This window comes from Bradysia coprophila, unplaced genomic scaffold (assembly GCF_014529535.1).
Source record: "Bradysia coprophila strain Holo2 unplaced genomic scaffold, BU_Bcop_v1 contig_373, whole genome shotgun sequence".
NCBI classification, from domain to species: Eukaryota; Metazoa; Arthropoda; class Insecta; order Diptera; family Sciaridae; genus Bradysia; species Bradysia coprophila.
In genome coordinates, this window is record NW_023503632.1 from 2337379 (window position 1) to 2353271 (window position 15893).

At 35.1% G+C, this 15893-nt stretch overlaps 1 protein-coding gene and 1 long non-coding RNA gene across 2 annotated transcripts; one reads left to right on the forward strand and one right to left on the reverse strand.

Moving 5' to 3' along the window:
- Positions 1-1029: 1029 nt before the first annotated feature.
- LOC119081996 lies at positions 1030-14839 on the reverse strand. The gene is made up of 3 exons (XR_005088557.1): positions 14727-14839; positions 14000-14006; positions 1030-1044 (listed from the first exon to the last, which is right to left on the reverse strand). It is a non-coding gene; the product is annotated as an uncharacterized LOC119081996 (long non-coding RNA).
- Positions 12678-13518, forward strand: LOC119081992. The gene is made up of 4 exons (XM_037191312.1): positions 12678-12783; positions 12850-13049; positions 13111-13228; positions 13299-13518. Exons 1-4 carry the CDS (start codon positions 12756-12758, stop codon positions 13412-13414), a joined length of 462 nt encoding a protein of 153 aa, XP_037047207.1. The 5' UTR covers positions 12678-12755; the 3' UTR covers positions 13415-13518.
- Positions 14840-15893: the final 1054 nt, after the last annotated feature.

A 15893-nucleotide genomic window follows, 5' to 3' on the forward strand; every position in this document is an offset into this window, starting at 1 on the left:
TGTGATCTCACGATGTCAGGGCTTATTATTGGGAATTTTTTAAGAATTTTTTAAGACTTTTTAAGAATTTTTGAGAATTTTATGAATTTTTAAGAATTTTTAGGAATTTTTAAGAATTTTCAAGAATTTTTAGGAATTTTTAAGAAATTTTTGTTTTTGCTGTAAAAAGATAAATTCATGCAATTCATTTGTCAGTTACGTTTATATAATCGAACAATTCAAAATTCAATTTTATCAGATGAAGTTGTGTCTGATACGATTTCGACTGATGAAGTCGCCCCTGACATAGTGCCGACCCATCTTAAACGAGCTGGACAAAACGCTCACAAACTCAAATGAAAGCATTGTCAAAGCGACAAAAAACCATTGTTAATGTTAAGACCATTTTGAGTTTGAAACTAGGCCCTACCTCTTAGGTGGGTCAGGCCGCTTGACTGACTAAATTTTCCAATAATTGCAGTCCCTTACCATTTTTAAATAAGCTGGTGTTTTCAAGAATGGTCTGTTTGCTACATCATTAATTGTGAATCTCTTTTATTTTCACTGACTGTTTAGAAAACTCAAAATTAATTTAATTTTCTGAAGAAACAAAGAGAGCTGTGAGTTGAAGGTTCAGCGAGCGATGTTTTACACCCAATAAATATGAGTCTACTATCTCTTGCCTACCTCTTGAATTAATTAAACTTCTCTGAATTACGGCCCTCGCTTCGCTCTGGCCGCAATATTTACACTCGTTCAAATATTACCTTTCATATGTCCTATAAGAATTTTTTAAGAATTTTTAAGAATTTTTAAGAATTTTAAGAATTTTTTAAGAATTTTAAAGAATTTTGAGAATTTTTAGAATTTTTTAAGAATTTTTAGAATTTTGAGAACTGAAATTCCCAATAATAAGCCCTGCACGATGTGCCTTTATATTACATTTCGTAGAAGGATAAAATTGCTAGGATCGCACTAAACGCTTACGTTTTGTAAATGAATAAAATATGTTAAAGTGAGAAGAAACGTTAAGATAAAAAAAATCACTTTGGTATTTTTTCACACCTCGACGATTTTTTTTGCGTTTGTCGATTGACCATTTTTTATTTATTTGTTACATCACCAGAAAAAATCGTCAAAGTGTGAAGAAACGCTAGAAAGACAAATTTTCCATTCGTAGCTTTTTTCACATTTCTTAGCGTTTATTCTCTTTTCTGACGTTTCCTTATTTGTCGATTTTTCTTGGCAATTTCTTTTTTTTGTGATTTGATATTGGCGATTCTTCACAGGAATACTAAAAAATTTTCTAATAATTTAATTGTACTCCAAAGCAAGTTTTCAATAAAATTTCAGCTTTGAGCGGTTCATTAAAAAAAAAATCGCTCGCTCTGCTCGCCTAGTATACAATTTAGTACTTTCAACAATTTCAACTGTAGCATAACAAACTGTATCCGAAATAATATATAGTATTTGTGCAAGTAACAGCTGAAAGGAAGCATATGCTTACATTCTTTCTAAATAATAAGTTTTCGTTTCTTGCCGTTTCTTGCGCCTTTTGGCTCATCGCACAAGTGCGCCTTTTGGGAGCCAGTCCGGCCCTGGTGGAGAATGGAATCAATTCCTGAGGTTAGGTTCTAAGATAGATTATGTTGGTCTAACGAACAAGCTGATGTTGCTAACAGAATTTTTGTATCTATTTCAATAGTATTTTTCTTGTTATGTGATTTTGCCTTGTAAACAAAACCGAATAAATAGAACAAAAATTAACGAGTGTGTAGTTTGGGGCCAGAGCGAAGCGAGGGCCGCAATAGACACGAGTTTAAATGTTATTGAAAACATACGTCATTTTTTACCGGGACATTTTATATACATAGTTTCGAAGATTTTCAGTGAAACTAAACAAAATTAAATCATCAATGAGAGATTTATTAGACCGTTCTAGTAGTTCTTCTTCTAAATGCGTTTTTGTGGCAATCAACATACAAAATTACATTTCATTGAAATAAATCAATAAATCATTGTCAATAAAAATACTATTGAGAAGCTCAGACAAACAGTCAAGGGATCTGACCCACCCAACAGGTGGGGCCTAGTTCAATTTCATGGATGTAATTCCCTTGACTGTAAGTCATGGGTTTTACAGAAACAAATACACTGCACGTAACACGTTCACTATGATTAAAAATGTATGGAAATGTGATGAAAAAACGTTAAATGTAACAATTTTCTGCTCCTTGTTAACACGATCACTTAAGTAAATCACAACGGATTTTCAATGGTTATTTGGATCACAAGGGACGAAAGTAAAAAAATTCAACCGTGTGCGAAGTTTGCAGCCCGTGGCCGAAGGCCAGGGCGGCAATCGCACAGGTTGAATTTTTTACGTCGTGCCATGTGATCCACACAACGTTTCATTACAACAACTACGAAAATTGTAATTTGAGCTTCCTTATAATGTTCCAACTGATGAAATTTACCGAAATAAGCTGAAATATGCGGGGGTCCCTGGTAAAAGAAAAATTTATAAATTATTGGCAACGTTCTTTTCTATCACAACAATCACAGTGATCACAACGACACCAGACGGAACACATGTTGTTGCTGTCATTTACTTTCGCATCCTCGTTTGAGGGGCGAAAGTATTTTCGCTTCTCTGTTGGGAGGCGAAAGTATTTTCGCACCTCTTGTGATGTCGTGGCTAACTGAGAGTTGAATTTTTATACTTTCGCATCTCATTCGGGAAGCGAAAATTACAACTTTCGTAGTTGGCGTAATGAAATAGTATTTTGCATAACAAGGGGCGAAAGTAAAAAAATTCAAACGTGTGAAGATTGCAGCCCGCGCCGCAGGCAAGGGCGGCAATCACACGATTTGAATTTTTTTACTTTTGCCCCGAGTGATGCATACTATTTTTTATGCCAAATACTGCGGAAGATTTGTATTTTCGGTCCGAAACAAAACATAATTTTAATTAAACTGTTGAGTTATTTGCTGTAGAAACACCAAAATGCCGAAAAGCGCGGGGGTCCAAGGGCGGCAGCCCCCTGGTATAAAAATAAAAACAATTTAACAAATGAAATTACTGTAAACATACATTCACTTGCTCACAAAACATTTGGCTATCGTCAACACAACACTACACTCAATGCGTACTTTCAATCAAGTGACCATGTGTTTTCGAGACATATGAGGACCGAAAGTAAAATGATGACGACAGTGACATTTACTTTCGGCCCGCAAATACGCAAACCCACGGGGCGAAAGTAAAATGATGACAGTGACATTTACTTTCGGCCCAAGGCCTGAATTTTTTTACTTTCGGTCACCATTTGAGGACCGAAAATACAAACTTTCGCAGTATTTGGCATAAAAAAACTTTTTTCATGTGTCGGGGCCGAAAATGAGGGAGTTTCGATATTTTTCTCAGGTTTTCGACCCCTTACATGAAAATTTTTTTGAGTATCTGTTTTGGACGATCGATTTTAGGCACTTTCGCATGTAGCCCTCACTTCGTTCGGGCTACAACAAGCGAAATTGCCTAAAAACAATCGTCCAAAACAGATACACAAATAACTATTTCATGTGTCGGGGCCGAAAATGAGGGAGTTTCGAGATTTTTCTCGGGTTTTCGACCCCTTACATGAAAAATTTTTTGAGTATCTGTTTTGGACGATTGATTTTAGGCACTTTCGCATGTAGCCCTCACTTCGTTCGGGCTACAACTCGCGAAATTGCCTAAAAACAATCGTCCAAAACAGATACACAAATAACTATTTTTATTCGATGAAGTATTGAAATCCTTAGGTCAAGTTTGAAAATGGGTGGTATCGGTTCAACCATCTGGTAGTAGTTCTCGAAAGAAGCCCAGGGCGGCATGTGACTTACTTTTCTCACTAATTCTGACTTTTTTTTAAAGAAGCGATAGTGACTTACTTTTTTTTGTTTTTTTACTTTTCTAACTATTTCTAACTATTTCGGAAAAAGTATTGAAAATCGGAACCATTTCTTGTTCCAACTAAATATTTATTACACAAAGACATCACAAAATTTGCCTGCGGCGCAAAGATGTACGTAGTAAGGTAACTGACTGAAAGTTGACCTAGTGGAAAAGTGATCTTAAGTTTTCCGTGTAAATTTGTATGAAGAAAAAATTATCGGTCAACTCAACATTCAATAAACCGTGATATGTCCTATGACTTTTGTGTAGATAGGACAACTCACGATTCAATGTGTTTGAGATTTGTCAAATTAGGTCAACTTTCAGTCAGTTACCTTATATGAAAATTTTCCGATTTTCCTACGTATTAGGGCAACTCAGTTTTTCTGTTTTTTAGTCGTAGAGTAGTTTACGGTAGCCCACTTATCCCATGTGAAAATAAAATTCGCTGAGAATTTTTTTTAGTCGAACAGAAAGTAGCCTAAGGTAGCTGTGTTCTGGGACTGGTAAGACGACCAGTATCCTACAGATTTTATTGTGAACGCAATCTAGATGTCTTCATCCCCATACGACATTCAAACAAAAATATATTCAGAAGCAGAAATTTAAAACATTTTAAGTTTTTGTGTTGACAAGGTTCAAAAATAGGGTGACTATACATGAATGGAGAAAATCATCTCCTAAAAAACCTCCAGCTGATGCGATTTTTTGACATAAATTCAATTGTATTTAACACAAAACACATTCAAAATAGAGGAACAGTGAAAATCAGCTTTTGGGAGGGATTTTTTTATCCTTAAAAATGCTCAAAGGTTCGCCCTATTTTTGGACCTTGACAATACAAAACTTAGTTTCTGCTTCCAATGCTTCTATTACTTTATAATGAATTGAAATACCTCTCAAATGAGCTATGTTCTGCTGTGCCAGCTACGGCTCTACTCGTACGTTTTCGGAATAAAATTAAAGCAAAATAAAATGATCGAGTCTAGTTTTTGACAATTGAATTTCAACTGTCAAAAACCAGATTTTATTTTGCTTTTACCCGCACAAGCTTCGACCTCGGCTTCGACTAAAAAAGTGTATCTACGGATAACTAAACTAAATGTGGAAAACCGATGTACGTATAACAATTGAAAAACCTAATCTATCGAGGAATCATGTTCAAAAAAGGAACGTGAGGTAAAATTATATTTAAATTTTAAATCAAGTTTTTGAGTAAAATACCTTACTTGGCATTGCCAAGTTGGCAATGGAATAAATGGTGTAAATGGCAATTCTTGTGTGTTTACCAACCTCGGCTACGATTCGATCGCCAAAATCCGCACAAGCAGTGCCATTTCCAGCATTTGTTCCATTGGTAAGTAATGTACTATTTGAATCAAGCGAAGGTAAACAATTTTAAAGGACTAGTCACTCTTGTTTTTAGCAATCTTTCAGTTTGATGAGATAAGCGAGAAATAACTTCGATATTTTATTTTTCCCATAAACAATTCTAAAATTTTGATCACCTTCCTTTACTTCCTTTATGGTACATTCAGATATTATCGATTTAATAAAAGTGTCTGTTTAAACATGTGCCGTTGAGTTTTAAGTATTATGGAGTTATTTTGATAACTCATCGTCTCGTAGATATATTTGCTCTAAAAAAACGTTTGTAAAAATAAAGTTGCATTTTGTGAGTCATGTCAGTTTAAGGGACAAATACAAGTAATCAGATAACAATAAGTTCTTAGTCAAATCGTCAAAACTAAGTTTATTATTATTTTCTGATCTCCCAATCACACTTTGTGATAAAGAAAAAGGCTTTGTCTCAATAAAGTAACCAATAAATCATAATCGAATTTCGTGCTTCTTTTTCAAGATTTTTAAACCTCCCGCCTGCTGCTAACAAGCGCTAAAGTGTACTTTACTCTTTCTTAGTAGAAAGCAAAAGTGTGTGCTTGAAATTCACGTTTTAGAGCTGGTTTTTGTTCACTATTCGGTCACTTTTTATAAATCAATCGATAGTGAGAATACCAACTATTTTCGGAAAATTTGATCACTTTTTCACTATTTTCTGAAGAAAAATCACATGCCGCCCTGGAAGCCTTTTCTGCTCTTTGTTATGTTAACACAATAATTGGAACAAAGTTCAACCGATTTTCAAAAACTTTTTTTTATTCGACGAAGTATTGAAATCCTCAGGTCAAGTTCGATAATGGGTGGTATCGGTGCAACCATCTGGTGGTAGTTCTCGAAAGAAGCCTTTTCTGCTCTTTGTTATGTTAACGTTAACACGATAACTGGAGCAAAGTTCAACCGATTTTCAAAAACTTTTTTTTATTCGACGAAGCATCGAAATCCTCAGGTCAAGTTCGTAAATTGGCGGTATCGGTTCAACCATATGGTAGTAGTTCTCGAAAGAAGCCTTTTCTGCTCTTTGCTAACACGATAACTGGAACAAAGTTCAACCGATTTTCAACAACTTTTTTTTATTCCAGTCAAGGGATCTGACCCACCCAACAGGTGGGACCTAGTGAAACAGTATGGACAAAAATATCGATGATGTAATATCAATACCGAACTGAATATTCAACGCAAAAACTAGCCACTCCAATGAATAAATAACTTGAGTAAAGTTCTCATAAACCTTTCCAAAAGTTTTTCCTTAACAATCCACCACACGAAGGAAGTGCACAAGAAAAATGGCATCTTTCACTGTAATATTCGGATCCCCTAATTGTATTTTTCGGGTTACAAAACTTTGGAATTCCATTTACAACTTTTCAATGCATTCCAGAACACATTGTTCATTAAAACGAGGAGTATAAGTGCTTTTTTGTGCTAAAATTTAGCTACAAAATGGAATGGATAAAAACTTCATAAATCTCAAGTGTGCAATTGGAATTGTGGCTGAGTGCTGTTAACTGTATGTTTTACTATTATATCGAAGTATTACACACTTTTCTCATCGATTTTATTGTCATTAGTGTACATTTCCCGCTAAGAAAATTTTCCCACTCACCAAACTCTATAACGAACTGTGTGTTTCAAATAAAAATTTAAAAAAAAAATCGAAAAGAAACTGCAAGAGAACGAACGAACGATGCTTCAAGCATATTATCAATTTTTGTGTTTTTGTTTTTTTTACGATTTGTTGAAGTTTATTTTAGTTATAAAAAAGTTCAAAAATTCATTTAAATGATTTTCACCAAACGTGATGTAACACGGAAAAAAGATGGAAAAATCTTTCATCTGATTTTCGATGTGATCTATAAAGCTCCCACATCTACAATAATGTGAAAATATCGAAGTCTTATGCAGCTTTCAATCATGTCAGAACATAAAATTTCAATTTGCTATAAAATGTGTTATCTGCAGGATTTTCTAGATTTTCCTCCTTTTTTTCGGTACACCGTACACACCATGCAATGTATGTACATATCCATCATGTTCGAACGATAGTATAGCTGCGTTTCCAATATATTTTATACAAAATGAATAAAAACTTCTTTACCTCGCCTGAAGGCGTTTCGAAAAAAAATTGAGTTTACTTGCATCGGTTGGGCACAGTGAATTTTAATGTGATTTCCATGTTTCACCGCTCCCCCCGAATTCGTAAAAACGAGCGGCAAAAGAAATTATATCTTCATCAATTTGATGCATTCTAAATGACACAAAAATAAAATTTTTCGCGTAATTGGGTTTAATAATTGAACTTCATTTTCAAGTTATTATCATCCTCGGCTATTAAAATGCGCAAAGAGATAACTCTTGATTTAATGAATCGTAAGCCATAATTTTTTTATTGTACTTTGTTGGGCATGGATTGCTTTTAATTTCCTAATTGATAGGATCAAATGGAAATAATCAAAAGAAGTCCGTTAATTTTCCTATAAAGTTTTATCCAACAATGAATACGATTTCATCAGGAAATCTTCCCAAATCTATTCAATTAAGCAAATTGTTTTCTTTAACATTTTAAACGTCCAATACAAAAATACTCGCTGCTTACATGTCTCTATTTTATTGGATACGCGCAATGTTTCCCAAGATTGTCTTAGCACTTAGTTATAAACAACATTATTTGAAATTTATCATTCTCATTCATATATTTTCTCTCCTACTCTAGGTTTGTTACAAAGCACCTAGCAGGGTAATAGAAAAAAATAAAATAGTACTTTAATCGAAGTATGTGAATATTTCCATACCTATTTTCTTAATGTCATTGCAAAATTACCATTAAGTCTGCTAATGGTATTAATGGTATCAAAATACTGCTATATTGGACGTGTAAAAATCTCTATTACCCTGCTAGGTGCTTTGTTTGTTATAAATAACTGTAAACCCGAACAAAGACGAACATAACATAAATGTCAACAAATGTTATTTTTACATTTTTCGAAATGACCTTGGAACAAACCTATAAAACAGCGCATTGACATCGAGTGGAAATCTCTTCAAGCCTCGATGCTTTCCCTCATATGTCAATAATCTACTATTTTAGGCGGCAAACAATATCGCCTTATTATATGATTAACTATGTTACTTATTTGATTTTTTTTTTTTTTTTTTTAAGTAGCCGTTCTACCGTGGTAGAACACGCACGGGGGCCTCTGTTTGGTTATTTGATTACTTCAATTGTTTATTTTCATCATCTTTGTTGAAAGCATATGACTAAGTCATTTTGTAATTTCTTTAGTACACATTTTCTATTACTTCACTAATAACTAACAAAACATAAGAACGTGAAGACACTAAGTCTAAGAACGGTTCAAGGTGCTTTTAAATGGGATTTCAATAAATAGTTCTTATCTGCAAAAGCTTTTCTTTTCAAAGGCACCATTCGGTCAACTGGGAGTCAGAGTTAATTCAATTGTTTTGGAACTCCCCAAACACCATTGATAGCCTTAAGAAGTGGTCAGAGTTGAACTGAGATCTTTTTTTCTTCAACAAAACGAGAGAACGCACTGACGATTTAAATTTCCTTTTACAGTCAAAACAATTTAAACAAAAGAACCTACCATGCCATCTATCTAAAATACTTTAATACATGTTACAAAAAATACAGTAACGTTTAAATAATTTATTGTCTCGTTTGCACCAATGGGAAGCTCCGTGATGAAATTTCATACAGTTAGAGACAGTGAAATTTCAGTATGAATTTACTGCAGCTGTTTTTCAGCTGATCCACACAAACAATCAAAACTGTTTATTCGGTTTTACCACTACCACGAGCGTGTCTGTAGCAGCTTCAAGTATAAACAGTCTTATATGTGTGTTTGATCAGCTGAAAAACAGCTGAAGCGAATTCATGCTGAAATTTCATTGCCTCTGACTGTATTAAGTTAATAAGAATTTAAATTTACGATATCACCTTTGCGATTATTAAGCCCTCATTCGTCGTGGGGTAATCATCAAATACATTTTCTCAAACAAAAATTTTCTGCTTCATCATCACATTATTATCGGTATCTATTCGTGGCATCGAAATGAAAATCTGAAAACTCATAAAACTTTAGCTGTAGGTACGTCTATACCATACAATCGGAGTAATTTAATCGACTTCGGCAAATCATTCTTAAGTAAAGCACTCCCAATTGGGTTGAAAATTGTTATAAACTTTACTTCATTGGATATTGGTGGCACAAATTCCATGGTTCTCCGATGTGTATATAGTACACAATATGGTACAATTCTAAGTGTATTTCAGATATTAACTTGTTTTAAAGTTATTCGACAGCGTTGATTATAATCTCAATATACCTTCAATAATCGACGACGTAATAGCACAAAGAGCTGTTACCTCTTCGTTCGTATCGTATACATAAACGGAACGATGAAGATTTTACACTAGTTTCATTATGGGGTTTCTATGTTACTATTTACGATGCTGGATTTTCTAGGTGTATTAAATGGGTTTTTAGCGTTTCGCTCGCTTACAAGGAAAACATTTACTGAGTGAACGTTGTGCTCCAGTACAGGCCATGTCAATGAGAAAGTTTTATGTCATCGAATGTTGTAATTTAATAGGAAATCGTAAAATGATTCATTTGAAATGCGATTATTTTTACTATTTTTTATCCAATTGCAATATTCAATTTGGTGGATTAAATTGATTTTTGCATTTTCTTATTTAGAATTTAACGCTGAAATGAGTAAACCGTTATAATAGTATTGATGGCGCTGCACTGGTACAGTAACTTTACTCACTGTACCCTCGGAAATTGAGTCAATAATACTTAAATGGCATGACTCCCTTACAACGAACTTTTAGTGAAGAAAAATATGTTACAGCTACATGAAGTATATTAACGAACCTCGGATCAACAAAATTCACACGAAAACTAGACTGTTAAATTTTCTTTGTCAGATGGTCTGCTCTCTAAAAATAACATTTGACCTGGTGACCCAGTTTGGCAGTTCCACATTTTACATCCGAAATCAAGAGCTTTTATAGACACTGGATTAATTATTATTTTTTATTTGAAAATCGTTAACATAATCAGCAATGAAAAAAAATTCGGAAGAGATGTGCTATAAATCTTGGCTCCACCCATGAAAAAAGAACCAGTTCACCATACCAAGCTGCTACTATAAATCATCTTATTCGCGTACGACTCTACTCTTATAATGTATATATGCACGATGATCAAACTAATGGAATCACGCGAGTAATAAATAATGCCACTAATGGGATATTTAATTTTGTGTGATAAAACATTCCTCCCATTGTTGAATGGATTTAAACAGAGAACATTAATTTGTAGTAATCACGAGATGTAACAGTAAATGCATATGGTATTAAAGGATGTGCTTTAGGATCTGCTTTGGAATTTGGTGAATTACTTTTCCTCAAATTGACTTGACAAGTTTACACTTTTGACTTTTACCAAGCGAAACTTAAGAGACATTCGTGACTGCCGAGTTAATGGACCTGTTCGTTCATTGATAGAAACTTGTGGTTCAATGACTTTGTGTAAAAAAAAAATGTTTGAAATATTTACGATCATTGGACCTCGTATGATCATGCAAATGACTTTTGTACAAGGTAAAGGGAATGAGTTCTGATGAGCAGATCAAATACAATCTAAATTAATGTCCCTTAAATGATACATTTTTAGTCTATCTAAAGTGTAGTCCGAGTTGGTCTCTTTCTGACACAATTGGCGAAAGGATTTTGATAAAGTGATTGACTATGAATAATGACATTTTAACAGTAGATTACGTCCTTCGGCCTCAGGCTCGAACTGCAAACTCCACACTTAGTACAATAAAAAAATTCCAAAGAATTACTTATTGCGTTATTGCATTGGCGTGAATACATCAACATTTAATGTAGTTTTTCAGGGTCATATATCGAACCATATTTCTGTCATAGTGTGCGTTATGCGTCACGTCATTATTACAGGTTTGTTCCAAGTAGCTGTAAAAATGAACTTTGACAACACGAACGACGACGATTTCATCCATATGCAACATAACCTACATAATTTTGTATGAAAAGTCGTGTAGGTTATGTTGTCTGTGGATGAAATTTGACAGAAGTTTGATAATTCAAATGGCCTTGGAACAAACCTATTTAGCTAGAGTTTATAAGTCCAACATTATAATACCGATAAGCTGATCGTTTCACTCATTGTGTGTAATATAGACTCGAGTTATTAATATTGGCCATATTCACATATGACATAGTGTGCTATTAACGTTCATGTTAATGAAGTAATGACTCATTTCCCTCGGGCCTAGTGAGCAAAGTGTTTTTTTAATTCAGATATGAGCGAAAAATTATAGCCTTTGGTATCAATTGAAAGAAATTTAGGTTTCATTTGACTGGCATTACAACATGATACCGTAGAGCCCCAGAGCCTAGCAAAATGAATATTTTGTTTTGTTGATTTCTAAAAACAGCTCATCTATCGCTTCATGTACGTAGTATGCATAACAATTTTGTTTAAAAATGCACCAAAATTGGAAATGGTTTACAATTATTATCGTCTAGTGTTGATGTTTGTCTGAATTTAAATAAATTAATTATTATCTCAAGTACCTGCAAGAACCACCTAAGTCAATAACGTTATTGACGTTTACTATTTATAAATTGAATTTATGTCTGCGTTTCTTAACAATAACTAAACTTGGAAAAATAAAAAACAAACAGCTTGGAATTATGGAACTCGTATCTGAAAGTAATTTTTAGAATTGAAAAGAATGTAAGTCAGTGCTGTACATCTAAGTGTGGTGCATGCACCACTGTGTATTTTATGCAATCAATTTAGTCAGTAGCTTGGTAAGTGTTTAAGAGGTAAAGGGAACATCAATGAAGCCTGTGTGCGTGTCTGCCTCGTCATTTAATTAGGCCTCTAATGGCTATACAAATTGTCAAATTCCATCCATAGAGACATAACCTCATCATTATTCATATGAAAACCGATCTCTATGGATGAGACCGTGTTCGTTCGATCAGTGAAAATTCATGTTTACAGTCAGTTAATTGGAACAAACGTATTGTCATGTGAACGATGAACTCTGCTAGGTGGAATCGTATGTAGTAAAATGTTTGTTGAAACTTTTGAAGTAATAAATGAGATTCTAAAATTAAACTGATGCTGCCTGAGAAAGGGTAGCCATTGTAATGGCAGTAATATTCATTGCAGTTCATCAAAATGAGAGTTAATTTACGAAATGCTTTAACTTCTGGGCCTAAATCGAATGTCGTTAGTGGAAATGCAAACAAACTAAAAATTGTCTCTTTCAGTTATTGGACTGCGTTAAATACCAAAACTGACTACTCTGCGCTGTGTTAATATTGTACATTCGACTAAATTGTTTCCTATTCGACAGCTGTTAATTTGTTAAAATGATCAAGCATTTAGTACTGATAGCAGGTAAGAAAGAGTGAAAAATCAAATCCTTTCTTTTTAAAGTGAATCATTAAAATAACTATTCGCCAGTCCTTTTCACTGTTGTAATCGGTCAGTACACGGGCTGTGACTATCAGCAAAATATGGTTCTGGGCCAGACATACGACATATTTTCGCCAGGATATGGAACGAATCAGCTATATCCATCGGGTAGAAACTGTCGATGGCGTGCTGTCGCTCCAGCAAATTGTTTCATTCGATTGAATTGTTTCGATATGCGTTTACCTCAAGTTAGTTTAACGAACCGATTTTTAGGGAGGATCGAAATTAAACCGTTTCAAATTTTCAAAGAATAATTGCGTTGATCGAGTGGAAATGTCTTGGACTGGAACTTATAATGATCCAAATCCTACATATGCGTGCTCGGGACAAACGTTTACTTACACAACAGGAAACCAGCTAGTAGTAGGTGAGTTGGATTTCGGAATAATTTTGTTTTTATTTAGAGAAAGGGTTTTCAAAACGCCTTTGTCTCTTAGCGTTAAGATCACAAGCAACAGGATTCGCCGGAGGAATGTTTCGATGCCAAATAGTTGCTCAACAGTCGACAAACGGTATTATTGGTACACCCATTGGAGTTCCCATCGGAAAATGAATAAAATTTAAAAGAAATTTCATTTTGGTCGTTATAAACGAGGAGGTTTACTCTATGACAATGTTATACGTAAACATAAATGTTTTTGCTTCCTAATTTATTTGTATATAAAGTGAAACCGATCAGTTCTCCCACGCTACCAAAGTCTGACTCGTTTTCCTGCAAGGGAAGTTCTGGCTCTTAGTCTAGGGGCTACTGAAAACCCTGTGTCCAAAGTGAGGTCCGGAGCATGTTAAAGTGTTTTTCGGTAGAGTTTAGTGTCCTAAGGGGCCATTCATAAAGTACGCACGCTCTAAGGGGGGAGGGGGGTGTAGAGCAAAAGCGTGCGAAATAGTGCGAAGGGGAGTGGGGGGTAAGCCAAAAGCGTGTGTACTCTTTTCAAGTTTTTAATAAAGCAAATTTATTGAGAAATCGATAAAAACATTTTAAATATCCTCCCATATGGGATTCAAAACTGTTGGTATGTCGTATACCTTGTTCAAAGGGGCCTCGGGTTCTTCGAAAAAACTCTCATCAGCATCTTCAACATCTACATCGTAGACCCATTCCACGTCCTCCTCAATATCGTAGCTTATCAGTGCCAACTTTTCGTCTTCCCGTCTTCCCGTTGCCCGAGTATTTTCTTTGGTTTGATTTTTTCTACCCCTTTTTTACATGAAAAATTTTGTTTCAAATGGCTTTTCATTGACGAGACGGAACTAAAATAACGACCGCACGAGCAAGTTCGTGCCACTAATTTGCTTTGTACTGATGGGCGTTTGAAATCGTAGACCTTAGTCTTTTAGTGGTTGTCCAGCAACTCGAGATTATTGTACGCCAACGTAATAAACAATGAACTGTAAGATTCGATGTCGTTGATATCTGCTAACTTCAATCCGTCCATCAAATACAAAAGGTATTGTTTCTATTGAAAACCTTCGCATATCTACAACTCGTTTGTAACTAATAAGTTCTGGTCACATTTGTAATTCGGCCAAAAACTGTAGATTTTTTTGTAATTGTTGAATATTTTGTGCGCACTTTATGTAGGGGGGAGGGTGGTGTTTCAAAAGCGTGCAGAAACTTTCCGGGGGGTTAGGGGGGTGTCTGAAAACAGCCTTTTTGGGCGTGCGTACTTTATGAATGGCCCCTAATGAAGAAAAGTTAGGGTGCCTTTTTGTATTCGGCAATGTTGTTCAGAATTTAAAACTCTACATTTTTCCCGAAGAAACTAATTTTTTATCTTTTTATCTTCTCGTGATATTTAATGAAAATCGTGAAAAGACACGGATTTTCGGCTTTGAGCCGCCGCCAAAAGTTATTGCCCAGGAACTCAGCCTGGCACCCTAACTTTTCTTCATCAGGACACTAAACTCTACCGAAAAACACTTTAACATGCTCCGGACCTCACTTTGGACACAGGGTTTTCAGTGGCCCCTGCATTATCTACTTTTTCCATAAAAAATTAATTACAAACCTTGCTGCACAAGAAATTGTTTCTTTTCATTGTTTCACCATTGTCGAAGTGACTATTTGTACCCGGAAGACTATTTGCACCCATGTAGCCTTGCATCAGTTAATGTTTCCTTGGACAAACTAGCCTTACAATTGGGTGAAAAGAAACAACTTAAATCTTCCTTGTGAGGGATTCTTCTGAAAAACAGCCGAAATCGGGTGCATTTTCAATTGGAATTAAAAAAAAAACTTTGAAAAAATTCTTTTGAAGCATGTGTGGCTAGTGTAAGGTGATCAAAAAAAGAAAACATGCACTTTTCTTACAAAAATGTCTCCTGTTACACGAGCCGTACAGGGTCGTGTGGCGTGTCATTAGAAATATAATTGCATGTACTTTCGGGGCAAACAGAGTCTTACTGGGTTTAAAATTCATCCACACTGATACATGTGCAGTTGAAATTTTCAACCGAAAAAGACTGAAAACTTACACATTTCTTACGAAAATTTCTCGAGGTACACGAAACGTACATGGTCGTGTGGGGTGACATTAGAAAGGGAATTGCATGTACTTTCAGGGCAAGTAAAGTCTTACGGAAGTTTGGAGCATCTAGTACTTAAACATTTCAACTTTTCATATTTCATCGTAGATGCTTCCAAACACCCACAAGACCCTATTATTTTCCCCGAAAGTACATGCAATTACCTTTCTAATTTTTTCTAGTATTCGTTTATTATCATTCCAAAGAGTGACACCACCCCACATGACCCTGTACGGCTCGTGTAACTGTAGAAATTTTTGTAAGAAAAGTCGAGGGGGAAAACAACAATGGAAAATCTTGTCCCACCGTTCGGCCATTCGCCCATTACTCGCCTTCATTCGCTCATTATTCGCCTTTTTTCGTTTAACACTGTCCCACCATTCGCTCGTGTTTTTTCCCCCTCGAGAAAAGTGCATGTTTTCGGTTTTTGATCACCTTCCACTAGCCACACAAACTTCGAAGAATTTTTTCAAAGTGGTTTTGGCTTCCAATGGAAAATGCGTCCG

Excerpts from the sequence above, each read along its gene's own strand:
- LOC119081992 (XM_037191312.1), top strand. The coding sequence starts at position 12,756 with ATGATCAAGCATTTAGTACTGATAGCAG. Across the intron at positions 13,050-13,110 it reads TCGATATGCGTTTACCTCAA|AATAATTGCGTTGATCGAGT; the intron begins GTTAGTTTAACG and ends AAATTTTCAAAG. Across the intron at positions 13,229-13,298 it reads AGGAAACCAGCTAGTAGTAG|CGTTAAGATCACAAGCAACA; the intron begins GTGAGTTGGATT and ends TTTGTCTCTTAG.